Source organism: Euphorbia lathyris, chromosome 2 (assembly GCF_963576675.1).
Source record: "Euphorbia lathyris chromosome 2, ddEupLath1.1, whole genome shotgun sequence".
Taxonomy (NCBI): Eukaryota; Viridiplantae; Streptophyta; class Magnoliopsida; order Malpighiales; family Euphorbiaceae; genus Euphorbia; species Euphorbia lathyris.
The window spans coordinates 114219180-114245655 of NC_088911.1; the positions used below are offsets into that span (position 1 = coordinate 114219180).

Below are 26476 nucleotides of genomic sequence, written 5' to 3' on the forward strand. Positions count from 1 at the left end.
TTAAAGCACTCAATAGAATAAATTCAGTTTCAAAACCCCGAAAGTTCAAACCGAAATTAAATCCTACAACCTAAGAAGCAAAACGGTAAACAAGAACGGATAGCAGAATAGCAAGTCAATGACCAAAAATAATGTGACGATATGGAAGTATAACACAAAACAAAGATAATCCAAATACGATGACACTATTCAAAATTTGTGCAATCTCCTCTTTTCACTCTAATTGTTAAAAGCACCTAATTTGTGATGTACCTTTGAATCGAAAATGTCAATTCTTAGCACCTAATTTTGTGCTATACTCTGAATTGAAAATATCATTTCTCTATAACTTTTGTTTTTTTCTTCGACTTTTTTTCTTAAAATTATGCTGCACTTTTTTTTTTTTGAATTGAGACTTCAATTCAGTTCCACTGCAACTTTCTTTTTTTTTCTTTTTTTTAATTGAAATCTGAAATCAATTCCACAACAACTCTTTTTTTCGATTTTTTTTTCTATACCTTCAACAAACTAGAATTGGTTAGCTGAAGCACAGATTATTTTTTTGATTTTTTTTTTTCGGAAAACTTAGGAAAGCAGGATAGGTTGATATGTAATCAATGAATCAACTTTAATCCCTAAATCAAATATGAACCCTAATTTCAATTTGATGAAACCAATAAAGAAAAAAATAAATAAAAAAAATCAAAGAAAAGAAACAGATAGGTAAAACCTGAAAAGTTAGAGCTCGGCTCTGATACCAAACTGATGCGAACCCACGAGGAACGGTGCCTCGAAAACCCAACAACTAGATTTGATCCCCAAGAAAGATAACAAATCAGGGTTGGATAGAAAAGAACCTTTGTAAAACGGAGTTACAAAGACCCAATCCCAATCTCCAACAACCAAGAATACGATCCGAATGATAAATTGAGACGGAAGAAAACCCCTGCAAAACGAAGTTGCAAAGACCCAATCCCTAGTCTAACTAACAAGGATTCGATTCCGAATTGTTCAGTTGTAGTGCTCCAAAGAACACAAGAGAAACCCTCTCAAGAGAAGAAATTCCAAACTTTAATTTTGATGATAATCGATGTCTGCCAATTACAATCCAAGAGAAATCTATAAATACCTAACCTAAATCTAATTAGCTATGGACGTAATAGTCCTTACAATAAAATAAAGAATGAAAGAGTAAGTCAATGGCAAATGGGTAATTGCCTAATTAAAATTAGAAAGCTAATAAATAAATAATTGTTGTTGGCGTAGGTGTAGGGGTAAAACCAACTAATTATTGTAATGGTAGGATATAAGGCTGCGCATGACACTTGATATGAATTCCACCATCAGTTGTAGAATTAGGCAGAAGCCAAAATCGTCTAAGCCGTGCCCACGTTAATTTCCATGCCACTTTTGTTATGGAGAAACAGAGGCCAAAGTTGTCTAAGCCGTGCCCACGCCTTAGGAAAACTTTTGAAATTATTGTTAAATCCTTGAGAACAAAGCCAATCAATCTTGAACATTCTCATGTGAATCCGAATGCTCCCATTGACCTCCGTATTCACATTCCATGCAATTTGAAAGAGATCCCAAGTTTGAACTCTGATTCCCGTTTTCATCAGTAGAGGCCAGTAAAAGTGGCCTTGAATGCGAAAGGGGTACCCTTGATGCTAGAGTGACCTCCCATGGGAGAAGTATGGCATGTCTCTATGATCTTGTTCCTGAAATTTATAGAGGTCCCAATATATGGAATGAAATCTAAGAAGACCGTTAGAGTAATTATAAGGGGATGGAGTGGTGATTGGACCAACAATTAGAGAATTCATTTGGATGCAATGTCATCTTTGTCATAAGACTTATGATTGTCCTCCATCCATGTATGAATGACCATAGCAAAAGCCTGCAACTAAGAGGACTCCAACCCTTCTTGCTATCTAGAGAGGGCGTCTGCAACCTTGTTCTCACTTTCCTTCTTGTATTGGATGGTATAGTCCAATCCCAGAAGCTTGAAGATGTCTTTATGTTGGAGATAAGTATGAAGTTTTTGTTTTAGGAGATGCTTTATGCTTTCATGATCTGTTTTGATCAGAAAAATAAGTTTCGGATTGGAGGTCACCCTTAATTAGGAGGCCCTAGGTGAATGCATAGGCCGACTCCCCCTAGAGTTTCTTATGCGTGTTCTTATATTGTTTTCACTTCATTTTGAATACTAAAGTATAAATCTAAACTTTATATATGCTAAGGAAATGATTGAAATTGGAAAATTGTTTTTCATATTTGCTCCAGTCTCCACCAAAGAAAAAAACTAGAGTTTGCAAAGTAGGTTCTATACGTTTGCAAACATCTAAAAATTTCCATTTTCAAATGAAAAGGCAAACAAAAGGTGAAAAAAGGGCTACCTATAAGCATTAAAGGGGCGGTGCAGAGAGGGGTCTCACCACAAGGGTGTACTGGGGTAAGCCTTCTCTTGCCAATTTATTTGACAAGAGGCCGCTCCTAAGACTCGAACCTGTGACCTTTTGGTCACACGACAACAACGTTTTACTGTTGCGCCAAGGCTCGCCCTTTGGCTACCTATAAGCATTAAATATATAAAATAATTTTACCAATTTTTCCACCAACAAATATCAATTCTTTCTTGGTACACACAATAACACGCCTAAAATCTAAATATTACTATTATGTTTTGGTGTTTCAATGTATATTAAGTAGGGCTAAAAATAGATACACATTGAAAATTGGTGAAAATATTCTATATATTTAATACGTATATGCATCCCATAAGACTGCATATATCAAAGCCATTAATTAAATGATGCGTTGCTTAAACTTTTTCGAAAACACGAAATAAAATAATAGTTGCACATTGTAATTAGAGGTAGTAAAAGTACACACGATCCAATTATACGACAGGAAATCAACACACAATTTTAGTGCTTGAGTTTAGCTTAGTAAGTAACGTGTCATTTTTGGACTGACACGAAGTTGACACATAAATTTTTAGGTTGGATTAGAGTTGACATGTTATTTTGAAAATGACACGAATATTTAAAATAATTCTTATATTTTTTCATATTCTTACATGTCACATTTATTAATAAAGGTAAGAAAATTACAAATATTACTTACAAACACGACTCGAACATTCTATATTGTTATAAACTCGTTACTGACCCCTCAACGTGATATTAGCGGACTTTAGGACGGTTGGTGTTAATCTATTAATAAAAAATGACATAAAATATTTAAAATATATCATATCCTCATGTATTTTTAAAAAGTCACAATTAATATATATACGTAGTAAAATTGCATGTTACCCAGAAATACGATACAAAATCGACTGTAATCCGATTAAATTAACACACTTATAAAGTTTTTTAGTTGGGTTAGGCTTGACTAATTTTGACACTAACCCGAAATTAATACGAAAGTAACCCGATAATTGCCATCTTAATTAGAGGAAGAAAAACATATACAAATTAACAAATCGCATTATTCAAAAAAGAAAAGAAAAGAAAAAGTCCGTCATAGTCATAGAAAGAAAAAAAGAAAGAAAGAAAAACAAATCGCACCTGCATCTAGTTAACAAATAATAACTGCATCCATACTCCATTCTCTCCTCTCCTCTCCTCTCCTCTCCTGAGCCCCCTCCCTTAACAAAAGCTGCAATTCTGAACCAGGAGGCGGGACCATCAATCCTTAACAATTCCTCTCTCTCTCTCGGATGCGAATCTCGCCGCCGGCGCCGTTCATCGTTGCCGGATACAACTTGGAGTCTCGTATTCGCCACTGAGGTTAGTGATTACTGATTAATATAGTTTTTTGTGATTCTAAATTCTAAATTCTACATTCAGTTTAGGGTTTATTGATGTTAGTTATTTGTTTTTTTGCACTCCATTGCTGTTTTAGATGAGTGATTTTAATGTTTTTGCAGATCTGTTTCGTACTATTTCTATGTATAATTTTCTTTTTTCTTTCTTTCTCTGTTTGGCTAGAGTTGGGAGCTTGGAATTTTAGTGAGAAACTCAATTTCCTTATCTGAAGACAAATGTTCTTCTAAAAAAAGATCTATTGACAAATGTTTTGTGGGGGAAAATCAACTTTGCTCAGAACCTGCAATAATATATAAACAAACAAATTGTTAAAAATTAATGATATAGAAAACCTGATGCATAGAACAAACATAAAAGGGCTTTCAATTCAACCAACAACCAACTCATCTTCGCTCACTAATATCCCTGAGCATAGCATAGATCAAATAAGCAAAGATGAACCAGAAAAGTTCCAGTGTTCTAGAAGAACTTGGAAGACTATTTAGCCAAATTATATCCATAGTATTATATATTATTTCAAGACTATTTCATAAAAAAAAAAAAAAGGACGGCCCGGTCGCACTACGCGTCCCCGCGTCCCCGCTTAGCGAGGGTCCGGGGAGGGGTCCCACCACAAGGGTGTACTGGGGGCAAGCCTTCCCCTGCCAATTTATTTTGGCAAGAGGCCGCTCCTAAGACTCGAACCCGTGACCTCTTGGTCACACGACAACAACGTTTACCGTTGCGCCAAGGCTCGCCCTCTTCAAGACTATTTCATAAACAAAAGAAAAAGAATTGGGGGTTGTGCTATATATACATATACACACACACGCACACATATAAATATATATATATATATATATATTGTTTCCCATCTTTTATTTGATTCATGTTGATATGTATGATCTTCACATTTGTTGCATTATCTGATATAGATTAGGGTCCTTTTTCCTAGTGTAGGTTGCATTTTGTTTCTTTAATTTGATGATTCAAGGACACATTTTTTCCTGCATTCCACTTTCTTTATCCTTTCCTGATAAGGCCTGCACACAACAACTTCTTGCATAGTCATATCTTAGTTCATCTGATCTTCCTGTAGCTCATACTTTTACTCTGCAGATACTTGGAATATGAATTTTCTGCAGCGTTATACTAGCAATATTTCATTCACAGAACAGGTTCCCGCACATGAAACTCCTGTAGAAACACGCAACACACCAAAAGTTTCAGGTCCTTTGGAGAGTCTTGTAGCTGAAGATCCATTCCCTCAATCTCCTATGGGTCCAGGTCGTAGAGAAGAAGCTCAGACACTTGTAGATGAGAATGGCACAACAGGAGTTGCAAGTGCAAATAGTGATGACCTTGTTGTGGAGAACCACTTAGATGTTTCTGAAAAAGAAGGATGGATAACTATCCCTCAAGGTACTTCCCTGATCCCACATTGTCCTACTGAATGAAATTTATGTGTTTTCCTGCATAGAAGCATCTTGATCTGATTATTATTATTATTGACAACTAGAAAATTGTTCACCACCTGCAATTTCTGGTTAAAGGATGGATGGACTGAACTCTTGCCTGCAGTTATATTTTATTTAATTCAACAATACTAGGATAGGTATCTCTTCCATCTGCTTTATATCAGGAAGTTGCATTGTTCTAGATCCAACTTTCTTCATCAGGTCATAGCCTATGGAACCTTTCCTAATTGTGTGTGGACTAATGACATCTAATTGATAAGATGTAACTGAGGGTGATATAAAATGTGCAATAATTGTGACACAAATGTGATGCTGATGGCAGACAACTCATAACTCTCACCTTCATGAAAATTGCTGAACTTATGATTCCTAGGGATTGATGGGCGTGTTAGTTGGAGTTTCCTTGATCATATCCTAAGTTCCTAACTTGGTGAATTTCACTTTATTTTGATATGGGATTCTGGTCCAAGGTATTCAGATGGAGTTGAGCTGTGAAGCCTTCATTCTCTTCTCTTCATATCAATTTTGTATTATGTATGTGACCAAATTTTAGCTAGATGGGAAAGCCAGTGATTGCTCATAGTTTTTCTGGTTAGTGTATCTTGTAAAGTTGTCTTGCATTTATGAATAAGTGCTCCCTCTCCCAGTTTCAAATGGTGAACTAAATTTTTTGCCAGGAATTTCAAATAATCCCTACTTTAACCATGTTATTTCAGGTGACGTACACTAAGTTTCAATTTCATGTTAGAAGCAAACTTTGTAGGATGTGGAATTAATTGGTCTCCTCTTCCACATAGTGTTCACTCTTGATTTCTGAGCCCAAAGATTTATTCTTTCTGTTGGATACTTGATGAATATAAGAATATTTGTTTTTTTCTCTCTTTTAAATCCAATGGGTATTTGGTTCCTTTTTTCTTCATAAAAATTCCTTCAGGGAGAGGGGTGAAGCATCTTTGTATTCACATTTTTCTTTTCTTTGGCTTGCTTATTGTCCATAAGATTTTTCTCCTTTTCTCTTTCCGTTTGTGGTTCGTTGGTGGGGAAAAACTGATATCTGGTTGGAGAAGCTGACAGTAGCTAATTGTATACCTATCAATCCCCCATTGCACCTATTTGGACTCCAACTTGATTTTCGCATGGGGACCCTTTTGTCATACTGGGGTAATAACATGTGTTTTTAATGCAGTTCTTTTCTACTTCCAGCATTAACAATCGTATTAAGAAACTGTAGAAAGTTGTTTACCAAGATTTCCCTTGTATGGGTTCTTGAGAGGCTCTATTGTAAATTGTAATTTTGCCATATACATGATAATTCTGATATAGTGCGTTATGCTTCATATGTTCTTCCAGGGAAACTTCCTGATGATTGGGATACTGCGCCAGATATACATTCAATACGCTCCTTGGACCGGTCTTTTGTTTTTCCTGGTGACTATCTTTTGTACTTCTTGTATTCTTCCGATTTTGCATTTTGGTAAGTATTGCAATCCAGAGTTACATGATACCTGAACTCTATTGCTTTTACAGGTGAGAAAATTCATATCCTGGCATGCTTGTCGGCGTGTAAGCAGGATACAGAAATCATCACTCCATTTAAAGTTGCTGCGGTGATGTCCAAAAATAGTGGAGGACAAAGCCCGGAAAAACATGGTGCAAATGTCAAAGATGGAATATCCTGGGTCTCAGAAGTAGGGGAAGTGGGTTCTGATGGCCACCAAAATGGGAAGGATACACTGGATCAGGAAACTGATCCTTTGAAGGATATTTCTGCAAGTGAATCCTTTCTCAGAATGGAAGAACATAAAAGACAAACTGAAATATTGTTGCAAAGATTTAAGAACTCACACTTTTTTGTTAGGATAGCAGAGTCAGGGGAACAACTTTGGTCAAAAAAAGGTGCTTCTGAATTGAAGCCTTTCCATATTGATGGTCAGACTGTCGATGCAAATCGACTGAAGAAAACTGCAAGTTCCTGTCTTGGTGCTCTAATTGATAAAGGAAGTTTTGATGCCAATATCTCTGGTGGAGTGGCAAGAGATGGTATTAACTGTTGCTCTCTCCCGAATGGAGACATAGTGGTATGAGTCCGAGGATCTTAGCATTCTTGACAATATAACCTTTTCACTTCATTGACTTTTAAGAAAATAGTTAAAACTTGTTTTTTTTCTTTAAAAAAAAAATTGTTCCTGAATTGCTACACTCAAATGTTTTTGAGGTTGGTTTTGTGTCTTGCGCACAAAACATGCTATTTAGCATAGAGGCTGCATATTATGCAATTTGGTTGGAAACTTGGAATTGCATGTTACACACTTTTAGCATTGTCATTGGAGCTGCATGCTATGCTTGATATATCCGCCTACTATAAATGCCAAGTTCTGTTTCAAGGGCTTGGTAGAAATTTGATTACATATGGGACTGTTGTCTGTCCAAAAATGGTATAGCAACCAATAAAGACAAGAAACACAAACTTCAGTCCATTATTTTCTTGTCAATGAGATGCATAGGGAATTTTCTGTAGCCATATGATAGTCAGTTTGGTTAGAAGGCAGAAGGCTTTATGCATGCAAAAGGTCAATGTCTTAGAAACTGTAATTATTCTCTTTCTCTCTCCCTCTGTTAATAAGAGGTCATTTTTGTTGATTAAAGAAAAATAATTTACTGGAGACTCTATGTTAGAACCAAGCTGCATGAATAAGACATCTTGCATTTACTTAAGATCTGTATTTTTGCACTTTTCGAACAAAATTTCGCCGAAAGTCCCATTTTCCAATGTATTCAAAAGATATCAGTTATTGGTTTAAGTGTGTTCATATATTGATTAACCTTCAACGTTTAGTAGTTCTTTTAACTTCTTGATGGGTATCCAGTACATGAAACACTGAATACTTACAGATGGGAGGTCTGGATGGGATATCATTGGATTTTAGGTTTGCATTGACAGTGCTTTGATTTTCTTCCTACTGTATATACTCTAATAGCAGTATGATGCTCATCTCTAATGATTAGAATCTGTTGGTTAGGCCACAGTTTCTGATTCCATTTGTTTGATTGGAAGGATGCAGGTACTCCTACAAGTTAATGTTGGTGTAAATTTTCTGAGAGATCCTGTCATTGAGATTCTTCAGTTTGAGAAATATCAGAACAGAAATCTTTCTCAAGAGTGTCTAAACAACTTCGATGGTATTAATTATGACCCTTGTGGTGAATTGTTAAAATGGCTGCTTCCTATAGATAACATGATTCCTCCATCTCGTGCTCTATCTCCTCCACGTGTAAATACTGGTCCAGTTGGTGGCACTCCTCAAAAGCCTACCCCTTCTAGTTCTCAGCTATTCTCTCATTTTAGAAGCTACTCCATGTCATCAATACCTCAGAATACTGTATCAACTCCTCAAACTGCTAAATCCCAAAGTTCTAAGCCTCAAACTGGTAAATCCCAAAGTTCTAAGCCTGGCTTCGAGATTGGTGAATGGAATCAGTACTCATCTCAAAAGTTGTGGAAAGGTCAACAAAAAGGGGGTGAAGGCCTTTTATCTTTTCGAGGTGTATCACTGGAACAAGATAGATTTTCTGTACATTGTGGGTTGGAAGGCATCTACATTCCGGGAAGGAGGTGGAGGAGGAAACTTGAAATAATTCAACCAGTAGAAATTCGTTCTTTTGCTGCTGACTGCAATACAGATGACCTTCTTTGTGTACAGATAAAGGTGTGCTTTGAGAATTTTTACCATGTTAACGGTCTACTCCATGGATATGGTATGCACATGATGGAATCTGTATCAACTTTTGTCAGTCCTGATTAACTTAATCAAGGATGTTTTGCAGAATGTTTCTCCAACACATGTTGCTGAAATTGTGGTCTATATAGATGCCATAACAATTGTTTTTGAGGAGGCTTCAAAGGGTGGGTCACCTTCGTCTTTGCCAATTGCTTGCATTGAAGCTGGAAATGATCACAGTTTGCCAAATCTAGCTCTCAGGTTGTTGTTTGCTCTAGGCATCTTAAAGTACTCTCAGTTGTTGGTTATTCAAAGCATTTCGACTTGATCGTGTGGTACTCCTGTACAGCTGGTGGCTGTTTATGGTTTATTGATATATTTCATATGAGCAACACTCAGTTCTTTAAGTAATCCCATAAACCGAGTTCGACTAGGGCTAAAACGATATTTTCTGACGTTGACCATTTTAACAGGAAGAATTCTTTTTCATGGTTGAGATTTCAGAAGTACACGGCAGTACTTCTCATTGTGCAATGAGTTTTCATGCGTGGTGAAGCTTAAACTGCTCTGTTAATATCGGTTAATTTCAGGAACTTAGGTTTGTGGAATATGCTAAGCGGTTTAATGTTGAAGACAATTGTTGCAATTGAGTGTTGACCTTGACATTATGTGATCAAGCATATACCATGTAGTAATATGGAAATGCTTCAATGGTTAATGTAGAAAATACTCACGGAGTCTTCTCTTTTTTCTTCTGTCAAAATATGAAAAACCTAGAAAAACATGCTTCATATCACTCTGTTTTTTTTTTTTTTTTTTTTTTGGTAAAAGAATAACAAAATGGGCAGATACAGATTAGCGGGTTGAAGAAATGATTTTTTTCGTTGTGATTAATGAGATTAAATTGTTTATAATTACATGGTCATAGATGTTTTTTACATACTATGTACAAGACTCCATAAGGTTCTGGATTTGTTAATAACGAAATATTAACTATGATCATTGGTTTTGAGAAGTTTTTGATTACGATGAGAAGTATTATCTGCCGTTGGCTTATAATAAGTTTCCCGATGGCAGGAGAGGTGAGGAGCACTCCTTTATTATTAAACCAGCATGTTCTATGCAGAAAAATATTAAAGTTCATGGTGAAAAAATGTCACGATCATCAAGTTTGCATCTTTCACCAAATCCTGTTGAAGTGAGGAGAAGTGTTTGTCATACTGATAAGTATGCAATAATAGTATCTTGTCGATGCAACTACACTGGTAACTATGTATTCTCTGTTATCTTTTTAAAAATTTGTACCTTTTTTGCTAGTTTCATTTTTTTTTATTTTGTTGTTCATACTGAATGTAGAATCAAGGTTGTTTTTCAAGCAGCCAACTAGTTGGCGACCACGTATTCCAAGAGATCTTATGATCTCTGTTGCAACTGAAATGTCTGGACAATCTTCTGAGCCTAATGAAAGAGACACGCAGCTTCCAGTACAGGTTTCTTTTTTGCTTTCATTCTTGTTATATGTCTTTTCTATTTTTGTTTTTTTAGAGGCAGCTGATTTATGCTGCTTTGGTATTGCCAGGTCTTAACCCTTCAGGCATCAAATTTGACATCAGAAGATTTGACTATGACAGTTCTTGCTCCTGCCTCATTTACTTCTCCTCCATCAGTTGGGTCCTTGACTTCCCCAAGGACGACAATTAATCCATTTGTTGGCTTGTCAGAATCCAGAGGTATAATAAGTAGAGAAAACCTTGGTGGTACATTACAGAAGTCAGCCACCGTGCCTTCATTAAGCAGTGCAAGAGAGAGTAATAATGATGTTGTTCACCCGCTTTCTTTAATTGAGCAATCTTCTCCCGAAGTTGATGTCATTCCAAGTAATGGTTATGGTTGCACACATCTGTGGCTGCAGAGCAGAGTTCCATTGGGGTAATCCTTTAATTCCATCTGCTCTTTTCTTGTATTGATCCTGGTTGGACAGGAGATAACAATAAATTGTGGTTGCACCAGACGTGTTCCTGCTCAATCGACAGCTACCATCAAGCTTGAGCTGCTTCCGCTGACGGATGGGATAATTACTCTGGATACATTACAGATTGATGTAAAGGATAAAGGTATTATTTCCTAGCTTCAGTCATCTGATTTTCTCCCAATATGAAGTACGGTATTTAGATTATAAACTAGGTTCATTTTCCTTTAAGAGACATGGCCATATGGTACCTGCTTTATCAAATGCTTATTAATACTTGTTCATTTCTTTTTGCTGATGGCTTCTTAAATATTTTTTACTGCTTTTGGCTTGTGAAATTGCTATAATTATTATCCTTGTGCTGTTGTTCATGTGCACATATACATACAAGAAATGTTGGCTCATGATATTTGAGTTTTACTTTTCTTGTTGTAATTTATGCCCCATGAGTGAGTACTTCCCCATTGGATAGCATGCTCGGCTCGACAGAAAATGAACGAGCTCGAGCTCAACATCCTATTCGTGAGCAGCTCACGAGCAGCTCGTTTATTTGTTCAGAGCTCGCGAACAACTTGGTAATTCTGTTCATGAATTTTGCTCGTGACCAACTTATTAATTATGTTTATTTGAAATTTCTTTAACACAAAACTGAAGTTTCACACAAAACTACATAGTTTTACATTTCCCCATTTATAGAAATACCGTTATTAAAAAAGCAATCGAACCAAACTTGCTCACGAACATGTTCATGAACCTATAACCGAGCCTGCTCATAAGCTTTCGAGCCGAGTTTCATCGTGATCAAGCTCGGGTTGTTTATAAATTGAGCCGAACACAATATAGCTTTATTGAGCCGAACTTCGAAGCTCATGAGCGGCTCGGCTCATGTACAGCCCTACCATTGGATGTTAAGTGAAATGAACTAGCTAAGTTCACCGCAGATTTGGCCCAAAATCTGTATTCCTTTTACTCTAAAATACCCAAGTGAACAATGCATGTCTCTTTATATAAATATAATAAATGTCAAGTGTCAGTTTTAGGAGTTCATCTCTTTTGCATGTGGAATCAAAATTTTATTATGTTAGAAGAAAAAGAAAACTGAATATTACTGTATTCTTTATACTACTAATTTTCATATGCTACTGAATTGTAGAAAAAACTTTAGATTTAGCTTTCTTACAACATTTTTATAGCTTTTCAAAGTACTTAATTTCATCTGTTAGCGTATAGAAAAGATCCATTGTTTCTTATTTGACTGCTGTTGATCATTCATTTTGCAGTGAAATTTGTTTTGAGGAATTATAATGCCATCCAAAGTGTATTTACTTTATCTAGAATTAGAGGTTGTTGCTTTCTTGGCTTAGTAAGCAAAGTAGCCATTTGATTAGCTGTTGACTATTGTTTATGCTTGTTCTATTGGCACTGAAGTTTTGAATTCTGTGATATACTCATAACTCAAAATGGTGATCAAAATCTGGAATCTTATAACTATTTACCGGGTGTACAGGTGTCACCTATATTCCTGAGCGTTCACTGAAGATAAATGCCACTTCGAGCATTTCCACGGGGATATTTTAGGATGGAAGTAGTAGAATTTCTGTTTCATAGAAATGGTTTTGTCACCTTGACATTAGGATGGTTTTGTTGATTTGTTTAAGAGATATAGCTTGGTCTCATGTACTGTAAATTGCGATCTCGACAAACAAGCTGTTATATAAGCCCATTATGGGAAAGAAATATACCCCCTTTTTCTTTTATAGATGAAGAGAAGTATTCTTTGAATACTTGTATGTCTTTGTTGTTCAGTCACTCTGCATTTAGAGAGATTTGAAAGAGGTATGTATGATCACCCCCTTTTTCTTATGTTATTCGAGTATTCGGTTGGTGTAACAAAGTCTTTTAGTATAAGTACAATCAATTAATTACATTTCAATATCACGGAGGGAGTTTTATTTTTTGTTTTACAATAAGATTTTATGTTTCCGATGCATCAATTGACATGTCGATAATTTCATGTATTACATCTGCAAGTTAAAATGTCATGTCAATTCAAAAAAATTAGGGTAGATAACTTGAATCTGCTTAAGGTTTGACTATATATATTAGTAGGTCTTTCTATTTTTAGGAATGATTTCAACTTTTTTGTTTTTTTTTTTTTTTTGCTTCGTATAATGATCTTTTTTTAATCTTTGCCTGTAAAATATAGGTAGTATACAAACATTTTGAACTACTCTAAAAAAGGTAAGGTAAAATAAATATGATAAAAGTATAATACACCATGGAAACAATTCAATGTAGTGTTAATAAATCTACTCAATTTACTATTAAAAAATATTTTCAATTTACTTAATAATAGTTTCATCATATGTTTTTGTACAAGTGAGACAAAGTCCTCCTTTTTGTAATGATAACTTGATAAGAGTATAATGGTTTGAGCAAAACCAAAATCAACATCTGTTAATGTCGCAATCACATGATAAAATGGGATTGACTATTTTTTAACATTGGAACAAATATAAGTCAAACATTACAACTTGTATTGCATAACACTTCATACCAAATTAGCATCACTAACTCTTTATTATAATGGTTTCAAAAAAAAAAAAAAAAAAAAAACTCTTTATTATAATAATTTTTTCACACCACAAATTTGACAATTGTGTGGTTGATTCTTGAATCGTTAACTTCTTTTGCACTTACTATCAAGATTGTAAAAAGATGGTAAAAAATGCTTGGTATTAATCGGATGGATAAGGTTTTCGAGAATTAGTTGGAAACTAATCGGATTTATATTTTTATAATTTTTAATAAATAAATTATTATGTAGATACAATCAAAATATGAATTATACTATGTAAAAGTAATAATATAAAATATTTTAAGATAGAAAATATATCTATTTTAATATTTGTTACACTAATGCTTTTCAAAAATAAAACATGCCAAAACAAATTACATTAAATTACTTTAAAGTAACATTTGATATTTTAAGTATTTTCTTTTAAATTTTAGTTATTTAATCATTTATTTAAAATTGAAAAAATTAACATAAAATTAAATGATAAATTTTTTTAAAAAAATGTCTAGGGTCTTCTGGATCCTCCTGGGAGCCGCCTAGGTCCACCTAGACGGCAAAAAATCGGTAAACTGACTTATGCTGGCCGATTTGAGGAAATTGAAACAGTGTTCTAAAAATCCATGCCTAGATGCCGTCTTGGTCGATTTTTAGGACACTGCTTACAATTATACTTTTTTCACCAAGGTTTTAATATTGATTGACACTAGTGGAGCCATGAAAGGTCATGGATAACCGACCTCTTAAACAAATTCTAAGAGGGATTAGTTGGAGACCTTCGTCCATGTATCTACCATGGATGAAAGCCCCCAACCATAATAGACGAAGCTCGAGGTAAGAAGATGCGAGGGGACAAACTCCCATCTTCTGTTATTTTTTTAAGTTGTCCTCCCATCTTCTGTTATTTTTTAAGTTGCCTAGGGCAGGCAACTTAAAAAATAACAGAAGATGGGAGTTTGTCCCCTCACATAAAGGAAACTTCAAAAATAATTTAAAATGGACAATTTGCTTTCTAAACTATCCACGTTTGATTTTCGATTAACTTTTAGCATAAAGTCAAAACAGAGAAAAGATGGAATAGCTAGGCAACGTAAGGATAGAAAATGAGTTGCCGACTAATGAGAGGAGAGGCGTCTCACAAACCAACCACATAAGTCCAAAGAATGAAAGTTTCTTCCAGTTACATTAATCTCTCTGTTAATCTCTCCATTGCCGACTAACGAGAGGAGAGATGCCATTTGGTTCACGGAATGCAATAGAAAATAATGAATCAAATGGTGGAATGATTTTTTTTTCTAGGATTAACTATTCTATTCCTAATCTATTCTATGAACCAAACATCACATTAGAGTTTATGATTACGAATAATGAGACCTTTATACTTGATATCATAAACATTTTGCATCTCAAACTAATATATATATATATATAAACACATTATAAAAAAGAACATGGTGCTAAAATATCATAAGTTGGAGTGAGGAGTAAGAACAAATAGAATACTATGATATATGAGTAAATCATAAAAGAAAATATTAATCAATTTAACAATGTGTAGGATAAAAGGATACTTCTTGTATAGATATTGAGCAATTGGAGGTAGATGAGCTGTTGGTGAAGCCATTAGAGCTTGAGCAATTTTAAAGCATATCAATATATATATATATATATATATATATATATATATATATTACAAAGCTACTCAAGTTATGATCATGTGAGGTGGAGAACCAGTACAGATTTGATGAGAAATTACAAGCGAGCTTATTGAAGTTGATAATTTAAGCAGAGAACACGTGAAAAGATAAATTGAATTTTTTTGATATTTAAAGTTGTGAACTCCAGTATTCATGAATTAGCATAATGAATGTTTTTAGGAAAAGCAATGACGTTAAGCTTTCTGAAGAACGAATATGGACTATCCTTATGTACTCCATCTTGGAGAAGGAAACAAATTTGTTAAAATCCAACTCAAAGTAATATATTGAAGAATTTTGGACAAGAAATTTGAAAAATCTTGTGGGCCCTCTTGATTAAGACAACTTATAGGTACACATAGACGACTTTGTGTCATGTCAAGAATTGAAGAGTCTTCAACATACTTTGTCAAAACTTTCTTGAAAAGAATCTTTGTCCTTTTGTTATTTTTTTTATAGGAATGCTAATATTTCATTAAATCATAAAATTGCAAGTACAAGATGAAACCAGTAAAAAATAAAACCTTACATACATATAGGCTAAGCCTAATACATAGTCCACGAGAGCAAGAAAATGACTATTAAAAGCAAAAAAAATCATTAAAGGTACATAAAGCATAAACAACATTTGAAACATATATAGATCGTAACTCCAAATTCGCCGCAAAGCAACTGCAGTCCAATCTTCAGCATTTGAACCATTCTGAACCTTCGGATCTAAGTCCTTTCTTTTGCAACCACGTAGATCTACGGATAAGATCTAACGTTTCTGTTCTTGCTAACACAGAAAAAGTTACCAAAACTGAGAGTTTAACCAACAGGTGCAGTTCAAACGGATCCAGAAGTACGATGAAATATATATGATCCAACTAAAGAACTAACACAAACAAAAAGGAAAATAACTACGAAAACGGAAAAAACGGTGGGAGGAGGAAGAAGGAAGACAAGCTTCCTTCTTCCTCCTCATCTAAACAGCAGCAAAAAGGAAGGGAGAGAAGGAGGAGAACCGGCGGTTTAGGAGGGGTGGGAAAAAAAGAAGCAGAAAAAAGGAGGAGGTGGTGGGAGGCGGTGGTTGAAGGAGGAAGAAGGAGAGGTGTAGATCTATTTCCTTTTGTTATTTTCTATTAGTCTTCTTGGTTGGCATATTTCATATTGACTTCCCTTTCACAATTTCTTGGGCAATCTTGATATCTCAGATGGTACATGAATTAGAACCATTATCTGGCTTGTTTGTGTTAATTTAGTCCATACATTGGAATAAGGATTGTTCTTTTAATGAAGCAATTCTTATACACAATTTCTTTTAGATCTTGAATGGAAATCTAATCAAGTAAGCTTCTAAGAAATTTATTCATCCTTGTTTCTTTCCATTTTCTTCTTCTGCTGCTTATGAGATTTATGAAAACAGATCATAGAACACATATGCTCCATGGTTGATAGTGCTTTGAGCTTCTCAATTTTCTGTGGAGTATAACATTGATGTGTAGACCATAATGAGTACACCAACCATAGGTTGGTGCTTGTTTACATCCCATTTTGTTGAGTTTTTGAGATGTTTTCTTATTTCCATTTCTTTCACTCACCTTTTCTTCTGCTTATGAAATTATTTTCTTCTTTGATAGTAGATTTATGTCCATACATCAACCATGGGTTGGTAAGACCGGGATTTCTCCTTAACCAATTATAGAATGATAAATCCTTAGAGTAGAAACATGATTACTCCAGCCATAGGTATACGTTTTGAATTTTGCAAATAAGATCATCTTGTTGTTTTGATCTTTCTTGGGCATCAATGTTCATCAATCTGTGTTGAAAACTCAACCTCCAAACTGATATTAGTAAAGACATTAAATGTACATGCACTTGCTTATAATAAATTATTATTATTATTTCTTAAATATTTAAAAAAAGAGATATTAGAAAGCAATGTGTCAAATCATATTTTTCAGGACTTGAATTGTAAAGAAGAAAAATTAGAGTGCAGTGGAGCATTAATTGAGAAAGAAGAGTACATTAGATTTCTAATTTTAAAACACCTTTTGAACACTCATATGAATTTAAACAACTAAGCATGTGATGCTTAAAATCAAACCTTTTGAATAAACAATGGAATTTACATTCTTACATTTTTTCTTACTTTTTTCCTCGAGGTTATCATTTTATTTATGGAAGGAATAAAAGCCTTTTAAGACCAATATATTCCGGAATAGACATTAATGTTTTGAATAGAGTACAAGTAGAACATGCTATTTATCAACCAATCGCATTTAAATATGCTCTTACTTTTCACATAAAAAAGATAAGATATATATCAATTTACATAACCAATCAGTATTAGATGAACCATTTTAAATGCTAATAAATAACATATTCTCCTAGCTTAAGACAAAAAGTAATAACCATAAGCAATATAATGATTTTGATGCCGGAATATCAACGTGAATCTAATATAATAATTAAACAATATAATTTAACAATAATGTTTATGCAAAATATAGCAAATATATTTGTTAAACTTTGGTTGAATTGGACATTCCATTTTTTTTGACGTATACAGCTGAATTTTTATTCAATCAACGGTTTTATGAATATGTCAGCTACATGTTCATCATAAGAATAAACTCTAAAGTAATGCCAACTTTGTGTGCATGTTTCTTGATGAAGTTTGTTATCAGATTCCTATACAACCCTTTTTATTAACTTGATGAACTTGTTTTTAACATTGAACATATGTCTGAAACAAGTATTGTAGATATATTATGTTGATGATTTAAGTGTGCTTTTTAAACAATCTTGCAAAACAAGTTAAGAACTTTTTGGTACCCAATTGTGTTTGGGTCCTTTAAGATTTTTTTTCTTTGGGTTTGTTTTTCCTTTTGTAAATACCTTCTTTTTAATCTACATGTTTGTATTACATGTCTACCATGATTGCAATAAAAACATGTGATTTTACTTTTTGTCATAAATGTATGAGAATGATGAGACACATGAGAAGTTATATTTTTATGAGAATGTTGTGTCTTTGAGTTTACAAGTTTTAATGCTTTCATCGCGTTTTCACTTGCGCTTGATTGTTGAAAACCAATACCAGATTTATCATTCAAGTTCTTCTGAGAATTTAATATCTTCTAAAGTGTATTTTCTCCATGAGTAAATCTTTCTAAGTCAAAGTTAGGTTTTTCACAATTACTTTCGAGACTCTCAATTTTCATTGTCTTAACTCATGATTTATCTCTTCAAGAAATTTAACCTTGTTTTCCATTTCAAGATTAACTTTTCTCATGTGAGTATACTTGTATTTGTATCTTTTATACTTTGAGATGGTTTATTGAGATAAATTATAAAGTCCATAAAAAGCATCAACAACTTCTAAGTGAGACATGGAATTTAGAATTACCTCATTTGATTCTTCTTCGTCGTCACTTGATGTTGAGGTTGTTGCTTCTTCTTCTTGATGTTCAAGTTCCATGAAGCATATTTGAAAAACTTCCTCACTTTCTCTTCATCATTTGATAATGATAATTCATTATCACTCTATATAGCAACCATAGTCTTTTTCTCTTTCTTTTTTGAATGTTCTATTTAGTTTCAGACAGTCTGACTTGATGTGACTTGGTTTGTTACATTCAAAACATGTAACAACTTGTGGAGTGCCTTTCTTTTATGCTTCGTTGAAGTTATTTTTGACAAACTTCTTTTGTCTATTTTGCTTTTGCAAAAATTGCTTATAAAGAATAGCTTATTCGAATTCACTTTTGGCATCTGAATCAACTTTTAAGACAATGGACTTGCTCTTATTTTCCTCATGTGTTTGATCATTCATTAACTTAATCTTCATCTCATAGGTCAGTAATGAACCTAAACATTCATCATATGAGTAATTTGATAAAGCTTTGGCTTCGTTGATGGAAGTAAGCTTTGAATCCTCTATACTTGGCATTATTCTCATAAGTTTCTTTATGAGTTCCTCATCCTTGTATGATCTTCAAATATTCTTTAGATTATTCACTAATGTTGTGAATCTTGAATTCATTGATGGTATGTGTTAGGATTAATTGGGTATGGATCTAATTAATCTGACCCATCCGAAATGGAACGGGCCAAGCCCTAATCACAACATAAACATAAGAGAAAGGTTGCCTCCTCCTCTTTGCCTCCTGCGCTTCCTCTCTCTCTCTCTCTCTCATTCTTCTTCTTCACTTTAGTCTGTGGATTATTCAGTCTTCCCCACCTAACATTGTGTGGTGTCTGTTACCGGTGGTATAAGATCGTGGTGCTAAGATCCGCTTCTGCTACTCTGAGAGATCTTCAGGTTCTACTATTCATTAAGGTACGCCCGAACCCGTATATGTCACATGGATTAATTTCCGTTAATCCATTCGGTATGGATTCATTTGGATCATCTTGAATAGCTCATATTGTCTTACAAGAATATTTATTTTCACATCCTTCACTTTTTGTGTTCTTTTATATGTTGTTTCAAGTTTATCCCATATTTCCTAGCAGAATCAAAATATGAAACACTAGGGCTCACATTGTGTTAATACTGGGATATTAACTTTAACTATCATTTGTTAATATTTGTGCAAATATGGCAGAAATCACATTTTTGCTTTTCACATGAGTGCATCTATTTTAATTGTTATTAAATTACATACAAAATTTTCAGTTTAGATACACATAATATCTAACTTGAGATCAGAACTTAAATCTGGTGATAAAACATGGTACATACCTACGAATCATATTGTCAGTACATGACTTAAATAAGAATGGTTTTCCCAAAATAAGTGTTTTGCATCATAGAAAAATTTCAGCCTTTGTTCATTAGTAAGGTTAGGGGGAACAACATTACTAACCTTGAAGTTATCCATATCGATGTACCATGGTAGAGAAGTTACTAAATAAAGTGTTTCGTTTGGAAATATTTCTTTTATCTCCACAAGTTCCAGAGACTCCAACTTTCCACTTTGCAAGTGAGAGAGATGACCTGCACCAAAGTTTTCTACTCCTTTTTTTTTTATCTCTAATTTCCATATCAAATTCTTGAAGCAACATAAACATCACATCAGTCTCGATTTAGCGTGGTGATTTTTCATTACATACTTAGGAGTTGCATGGTCAATAAGAACAATGGTTTTTTATAGCACGCGATGTGATCGAAAGTTACGGAATGTAAAAAGCACAGCTAGTAACACTTTTTCTGTGATGGAATAGTTTTGTTTAGCCTCATTAAAAGCCCGACTAGCGTAAAAAATTGGGCAGGAGATTTTATCTGCCCACTGGCCTAAGTAAGGGCCGACTGCTAAATCACTTACATCACATATGAGTTAAAAAAGGAGGTTCCAATCCAACTTTACCATTATGGGGGCTTTGATTAATTTTTCTTTAAGCAATTTGAAAGCATTTAACCAATCGTTAGAATAATCAAACTTCACATTTTTAAGGAGCAATTGTGTTAAAGGCATGGCTATTTTAGAAAAGTCTTTAATAAACCTCCTATAAAAAACGCAACGCATGTGGCCAAAGAAAACTCCTAACTGTTTTAGCATTAGCCGGAGGAGGCAATTTTTCAATTACCTCAATCTTGACCGGATCAACCTTGATTCCCTTCCCGGACACTTTGTGTCCTAACACGATATAATCTTGGACCATAAATTGGCATGTTTCCCAATTGTGGGATCAATTTGTGTCCTCACAATGTTGGAGAACTCGATCCAAGTTAGCTAAGCCCTTTTCAAAGGATGACCCAAAAATAGATAAATTGTCTATAGAGACTTCTGTGAAGTCATCTATCATCTTAGAGAAGATGGCCATCATGCATCGTTGGAATGTGGAAAGGGAATTACACAACTCGAATGGAATAACGTTGACATTCGTAACTACCGATCTATCTGGTAGAACAAGGAACCCCCAAATCTTGATCAATTGTGATGTTGTATTTATACTCTAAGATTTTTAGTTGAGGGGAAACCGATTGCTCGTAGAAGTCAAACCTTCTACCCTGTAAATTTTTCCTCTTCCCTGACACCCGCGACCATATCTTCTCAAAAAAATCTTGGTAAAAGGTCCCAAGATCATGTTCCACCCCTTGATATGACTCTAGTAGTATAATAGATGCCGAACACAAGTTCTCCTTACTCCACATTCGGGCCTTGGCAGAAACATCTTCAACTTAACCACTACAGATATCTTCTCTTTCTTCTTTCTAGGAGCGAGCACCAACAAAGTAGGCACCTTCTTCCCCGCCCTAGATGGTGAAAAAGCATCAAGGATAACAAATTTCTTCCATTTTTTCCTATTTCTTTTTTTCATCTTATGAAGTTTTTTCAAAATGGAGTTTCGAATAACCAGCCCCCTCAACACCGATTGGGAACCACCAACCTCTCCGAACATATTCTCACTAACTAAACCAACTAATTCTCTCAATGCCACCACATTCTCGCCTAGAAAAGGGAAAAGATAATAAAAGGAAAATGGAGGAAACATGCGAGAAAGGCCAAAAGGGACAGAGTGACTAACCTCACATTCTAGCAGTAGGAATAGTTGACCGATATAGTTTTTTTTAATTCCAAATTTCTGGAAACTCTCCTAAAAAATGACATTCACAAGAATAATGCACTTGAAAAGCAGGAATTGAAGAGAAAATTCTAAGAAAATTTTAAGCGAGTAATGTTCTCAAATGACACAAATGAACCTATTTATACTGAACACCGGGAAACCCAAATGACTCACTCATCATTACCCCTACTAATGATGCCACCTCTATTTAATTCTCCTTGATAAACACAAGCACGTTCATGAAGGATAAAATGACATTTTCGCTCCACATACCAACCACAAACACCTTTCTATCAAACTTTGACATCAGTAGACACACTCTAGAAAGAATCACTCACAAAAGCCACCAACTCAACTCTCCAAACCCAATTAACTGAACCTTGCCCCCTCTAGATCATTGAGTGAACCGCTCACCATGTCACTCGACCTATTGGTTCACATGAAATGTCTCACACAATCAGCAGGGTGAACTTCTTGGTATGATATTTAAGTCAAAAACCCATATAAGGCCCATTCAGGTCCATGCCCATATATGGCCCATTCAAAGTCCTGCTATTGGACAGGCTTAGCGCCTCAGATCATAGAGCCGATTGAATCACAAGGATAATATAGTCTTACCATTCAAAGGATTTTATCTCTCCATCTCTTTCTAACCATTTCATTACTCATTCTCTTTCTAACTTGACCGTTAAAGTGTATTCAATGGACCCCTCCCGCCGCAGGTCAGAAGATTCCAACAAGACATCTATGACAGATAATCTTGATTCCCTTTCAATTGTTAATAAAATTATATATATATTTTAAATATTGATACTAATTTTAATATTTAATAAATCTAACTATATAAATAATTAAAAAATTATATATATATATATAATTGGGATTTAATTAAATACGAAAATATTCTAATTATCTTAAATACGAAAATCTAACTATATAAATAATTAAAAAATTATATATATTCTAATTGAGATTTAAAAGAAATTCCTTAATTTAATCTACAAATAACAATTACATAACTAATATTTCTTTTTCAAAATTACACCTCTCATAATTATTGATTGTTTGTTTCACATTTCACGCGAAAAACATGAAAAATGGTAAGTGACAAATGGTAAAAATAATAAAAAATACAAAAACAACAAAAAGTGAAAGATGGTAAAAATGTGAAAAACGGGAAAAATGTGAAAATCGCAAAAACGGTAAATTGGGGTAAAATTGGGTGGCTTTTTGAAAGTTTAGGGGGTCAATAGGTTGTCCCTTAAGTTTATGGGGTAAAATGAAAAAAAATGACAAGTTCAGGAGGCTGCGTATGTATTAAGCCAATAAGAAAATACCAAAAATATGAAAAACGCCAAAAATGTAAAAACGATAGAAATACGAAAAATGAAAAATGGAGAAACGTGAAAAATGCAAAAAAAAAAAAAAAAAAAGTGAAAAAATGAAAAAATATGAAAAATGTAAAAAACAAAAAAGTGTAAAAATACACACAAAAAAACAATAAAAATGTGGAAAATGGTACAAAATGTGAAATACCGTAAAAATTTGGAAAATAGTGAAGATGGATTTTGATAGAAATACGAAACATTGCTATCATGTGTTTTATTCTATTTGCTTTGCTAACTTATGGTAATAGAAGATTCTCCATGTCCAAAATCACATTTGTTTGGTATAGTTTATCTAAGTTGTTATATTATGGTACATTCTTCTTAAATAAGATATAAGGTGACAAAACGTTTTTCATCAACTTTTTCGTCCGATATTATTAAGTTAAAATAGTACTAATTTAGGTTTTGATAACGAAATGTGCACTACTCATATTATTTCATTAAATTTTGATTTCTCTCTCTACATACAGAAGTAATATGAATAACGTGTCACAATCCATTATCGATGTCTAAATTAGTACTCTTTTGTAAATATTAAGCCTATATTAATATTATTTTATATGTAGAGCCTAAATTGATATTTTCTATGTTGCCCATGTTCGTTTTCCTTAATTTTCTGTTTTGAACCTTTATTTTTTTTCTTCTTTTTTTCCTCCATTTGTAATCTTCTTTTTTTATTAATAATATTTCGGGTTGATTTGGTGTGTTAGGGGTGCCAACCTAGTTGGGATGTCTAGCCACTTAATCACATCCCAATCTTTCATGAAAAAAAATTGATATTTTCTAAAAAAAACCTTAGGTCTATTTTGATACTATATGCTCTTAAACAATAAAGACAAAAATATATTCTTCTTTTTTTTTTTTGAAACAAAAAATATATTCTTCTTAAATGCTAGCTTATATATATATATATATATATATATTCGATTTTCATGTTTTTTGCGTTTTTTTCATTTTTCATGTTTTCACATTTTTTTTTCATTTTACGTATATTTTTATGGTTTTTCGTGATTTCTTTTTTATTTCATGTTTTTCTTTATATAATATATATTAAATATTTGAATAATTAATTGTAATAATTAAAAGTTTAAAATAAATAAAAAATTACGTTATTCCATCTCATCTTATTCCAAGAATCAAACATAAAAAAAATTATTGTTTTTAAAAAATATTTACTATATTATTGCATGGTCTATTTTTTAGTAATATATATTTTATTTCATTCTATGAATCAAATGACATTTACATGTGTGTCGTTCAATTAGTGAAAAAAAGTTACAAGTAATTGGAATGATCTTTCTTTTGATTTTATTTTTATTTGCTTGTAAAACAAAATGAAATAAAAATTGAATTAAATAAATAGTAGCGTAAAAAAAATATATTTGTTGGTTGTCTGTTTTGGAAATGCAATTTTGTGGTTTAAACATTTGGAAATAAATGGTGTAGTTTGTGCAGGTTGTAGTAAAAGATTTATGCATAAAATTGATAAAAAAATATTTATAGTTTAGTTAATTTGTAAGTTAGATATATATAATATATAGAGTAATTTGCAAATTGAGTTATTTTTAATTGTTACAAATCATAAAAAGTAAATAGCTACGATAATATATTTAATAAAATCTTCAAATTTATCCTTATTGTTTGTAAGAAATGCAAATATACTCTATCGTATTAAATGATATAATTTTACTTAATATTTCAAAACAAAATCAAAGTCATCCTACCTAATAGAAAAGTTAAAAAAAAAAACTGATTTACTATTATTTGACTCATTATTTAACTGTCATCTTAAAGTGGCGACTGCGTTTATTTTGTTTTTAGTAAAGTAAACATTATTTTATGTGTTTTTACCATTGGAACCATCAATTATATCTAATATAGTTATTCTCTTACTAACATAGTTATAAACAACTTATCAAAATATCAATATTTAAGTCTATCGAATACAAGTTGATCACAAAAAAACAATGCATAAAATACTTATTACTACATCCGTTTCATATTACATGTCTTTCTAGAGATTTTTTTTTGTTTCATATTACATGTCATTTTATACGATCAATACACGTTAAGACATCTTTTTTTCTGTTATAAAACGCGGTTTTACGAAAATTAATTAGAATAATAGACTTATTATAGAATAAATAAATATTAGAATCAATAAATAAATGGCAACAATGTCTTTTTACAATATCCTTAATTTTTAAATAACTCTCTAAAAAACATGTAATATGAAACAGATGGAGCATATTATTAAAATAGTTACAAACACCTTGTTAAACACAAGGAATTTGTTTCACTTTATAGTAATTTATTTGGAAATTTTGATATAACAGTAAAATAATTATTAAATTACCTCGTTCATTTTTTTTTTAAATAAAATTCAAATTTCAACATTAAAATAGATCTTGCTTTACAATTTAATAAATTAAGGTAAATTTACACTTTTATGAGAGCGATAAGAGTAATTTGGATCTTATCGTAATAAATAAATTTAAGAAGATAAATCAAAGGAGAGGAGAGAAGAGGAATATGCGTGTATAGCACCACCGTCGAAAGATGAAATTTGACACGCGCGCTTTTTAGCGTCCGCTCAACCAAAGCAGACACGTCACCATCAACATGGATCCCACTTTAATTTCTAATTATTTCTCTCTTCTGCCCGAATTGCCCCACGTTTTTCTACTTCTCTTGCCCGAATTGCCCGCTCACTACCCCCTTTTAGCACTCAGTAAACACTAAAGCAGCCAGCCAGCAAGCTCTCTTCCTAGCTGCCCGAAAGCTCAATCCCCCCTTCTGCCCGCATTCTTCGGGCAGCTCCAAATTGCTTTTTCCAGTCTTTGATTCCATTTAAAAATTGAAATTGATTGAAAAAGTAACACAGAATCGACAGCATGAATTGAAAGAGAGGGAAGGATAGATAGATAGGTGTTTCTCAATTTTATCTGATTTCTTTTTTGTTTTTCTAGCCAAATATTTTTACTTTTTAATTAATTAATTAATTAATTTAACATTTTCCATTTTTCTTTTGCTTTTAAACTGATCAGCTTTGTGTAAGTTTTTGTGTGTGTGTGTGTTTCAGAGACTTCTGTTTGGTTTCTTGAGATTTCTGTTATCTTAAGAGCAGACATTTTCCTGCTCTGAGCTTTCTTCCATCTACTTGTTAAACAAAACATAACAACTTCTGTTTTCACAGCTTAATCAATTTGGGTTGCCATTTTTGACCCTCTTCATGTGATCTAACTTATGGGTTTTGGGGTTTAAATTGTTTAATTTGATTGCTTTTTTGTTTGTTTTG

General features: G+C 33.2%; 1 protein-coding gene across 3 annotated transcripts; it reads left to right on the top strand.

The window, feature by feature from the left end:
- The first annotated feature begins 3521 nt into the window (after positions 1-3521).
- On the top strand, positions 3522-12895 carry LOC136219551 (uncharacterized). Of its 3 annotated transcripts, none has more exons than XM_066006991.1 (11): positions 3522-3773; positions 4891-5213; positions 6620-6697; positions 6797-7347; positions 8332-8976; positions 9095-9249; positions 10066-10253; positions 10345-10478; positions 10568-10917; positions 10999-11102; positions 12465-12895. In XM_066006991.1, the coding sequence occupies exons 2-11, from the start codon at positions 4922-4924 to the stop codon at positions 12533-12535; spliced, it is 2568 nt and encodes an 855-aa protein (XP_065863063.1). In that variant the 5' UTR covers positions 3522-3773; positions 4891-4921; the 3' UTR covers positions 12536-12895. The 3 variants fall into 3 exon arrangements, with proteins under 3 accessions (XP_065863063.1, XP_065863062.1, XP_065863064.1); XM_066006990.1 differs by having other exon boundaries at positions 4911-5213; XM_066006992.1 differs by having other exon boundaries at positions 4965-5213.
- The last annotated feature ends 13581 nt before the right edge of the window (positions 12896-26476 follow it).

Coding starts and splice junctions, on each gene's coding strand:
- LOC136219551 (XM_066006991.1), top strand. CDS start 4,922: ATGAATTTTCTGCAGCGTTATACTAGCAATATTTCATTCACAGAACAG. Junction 8,977..9,094: donor TTCTTTGTGTACAGATAAAG/GTGTGCTTTGAG, acceptor GATGTTTTGCAG/AATGTTTCTCCAACACATGT. Junction 10,918..10,998: donor CAGAGCAGAGTTCCATTGGG/GTAATCCTTTAA, acceptor TGGTTGCACCAG/ACGTGTTCCTGCTCAATCGA.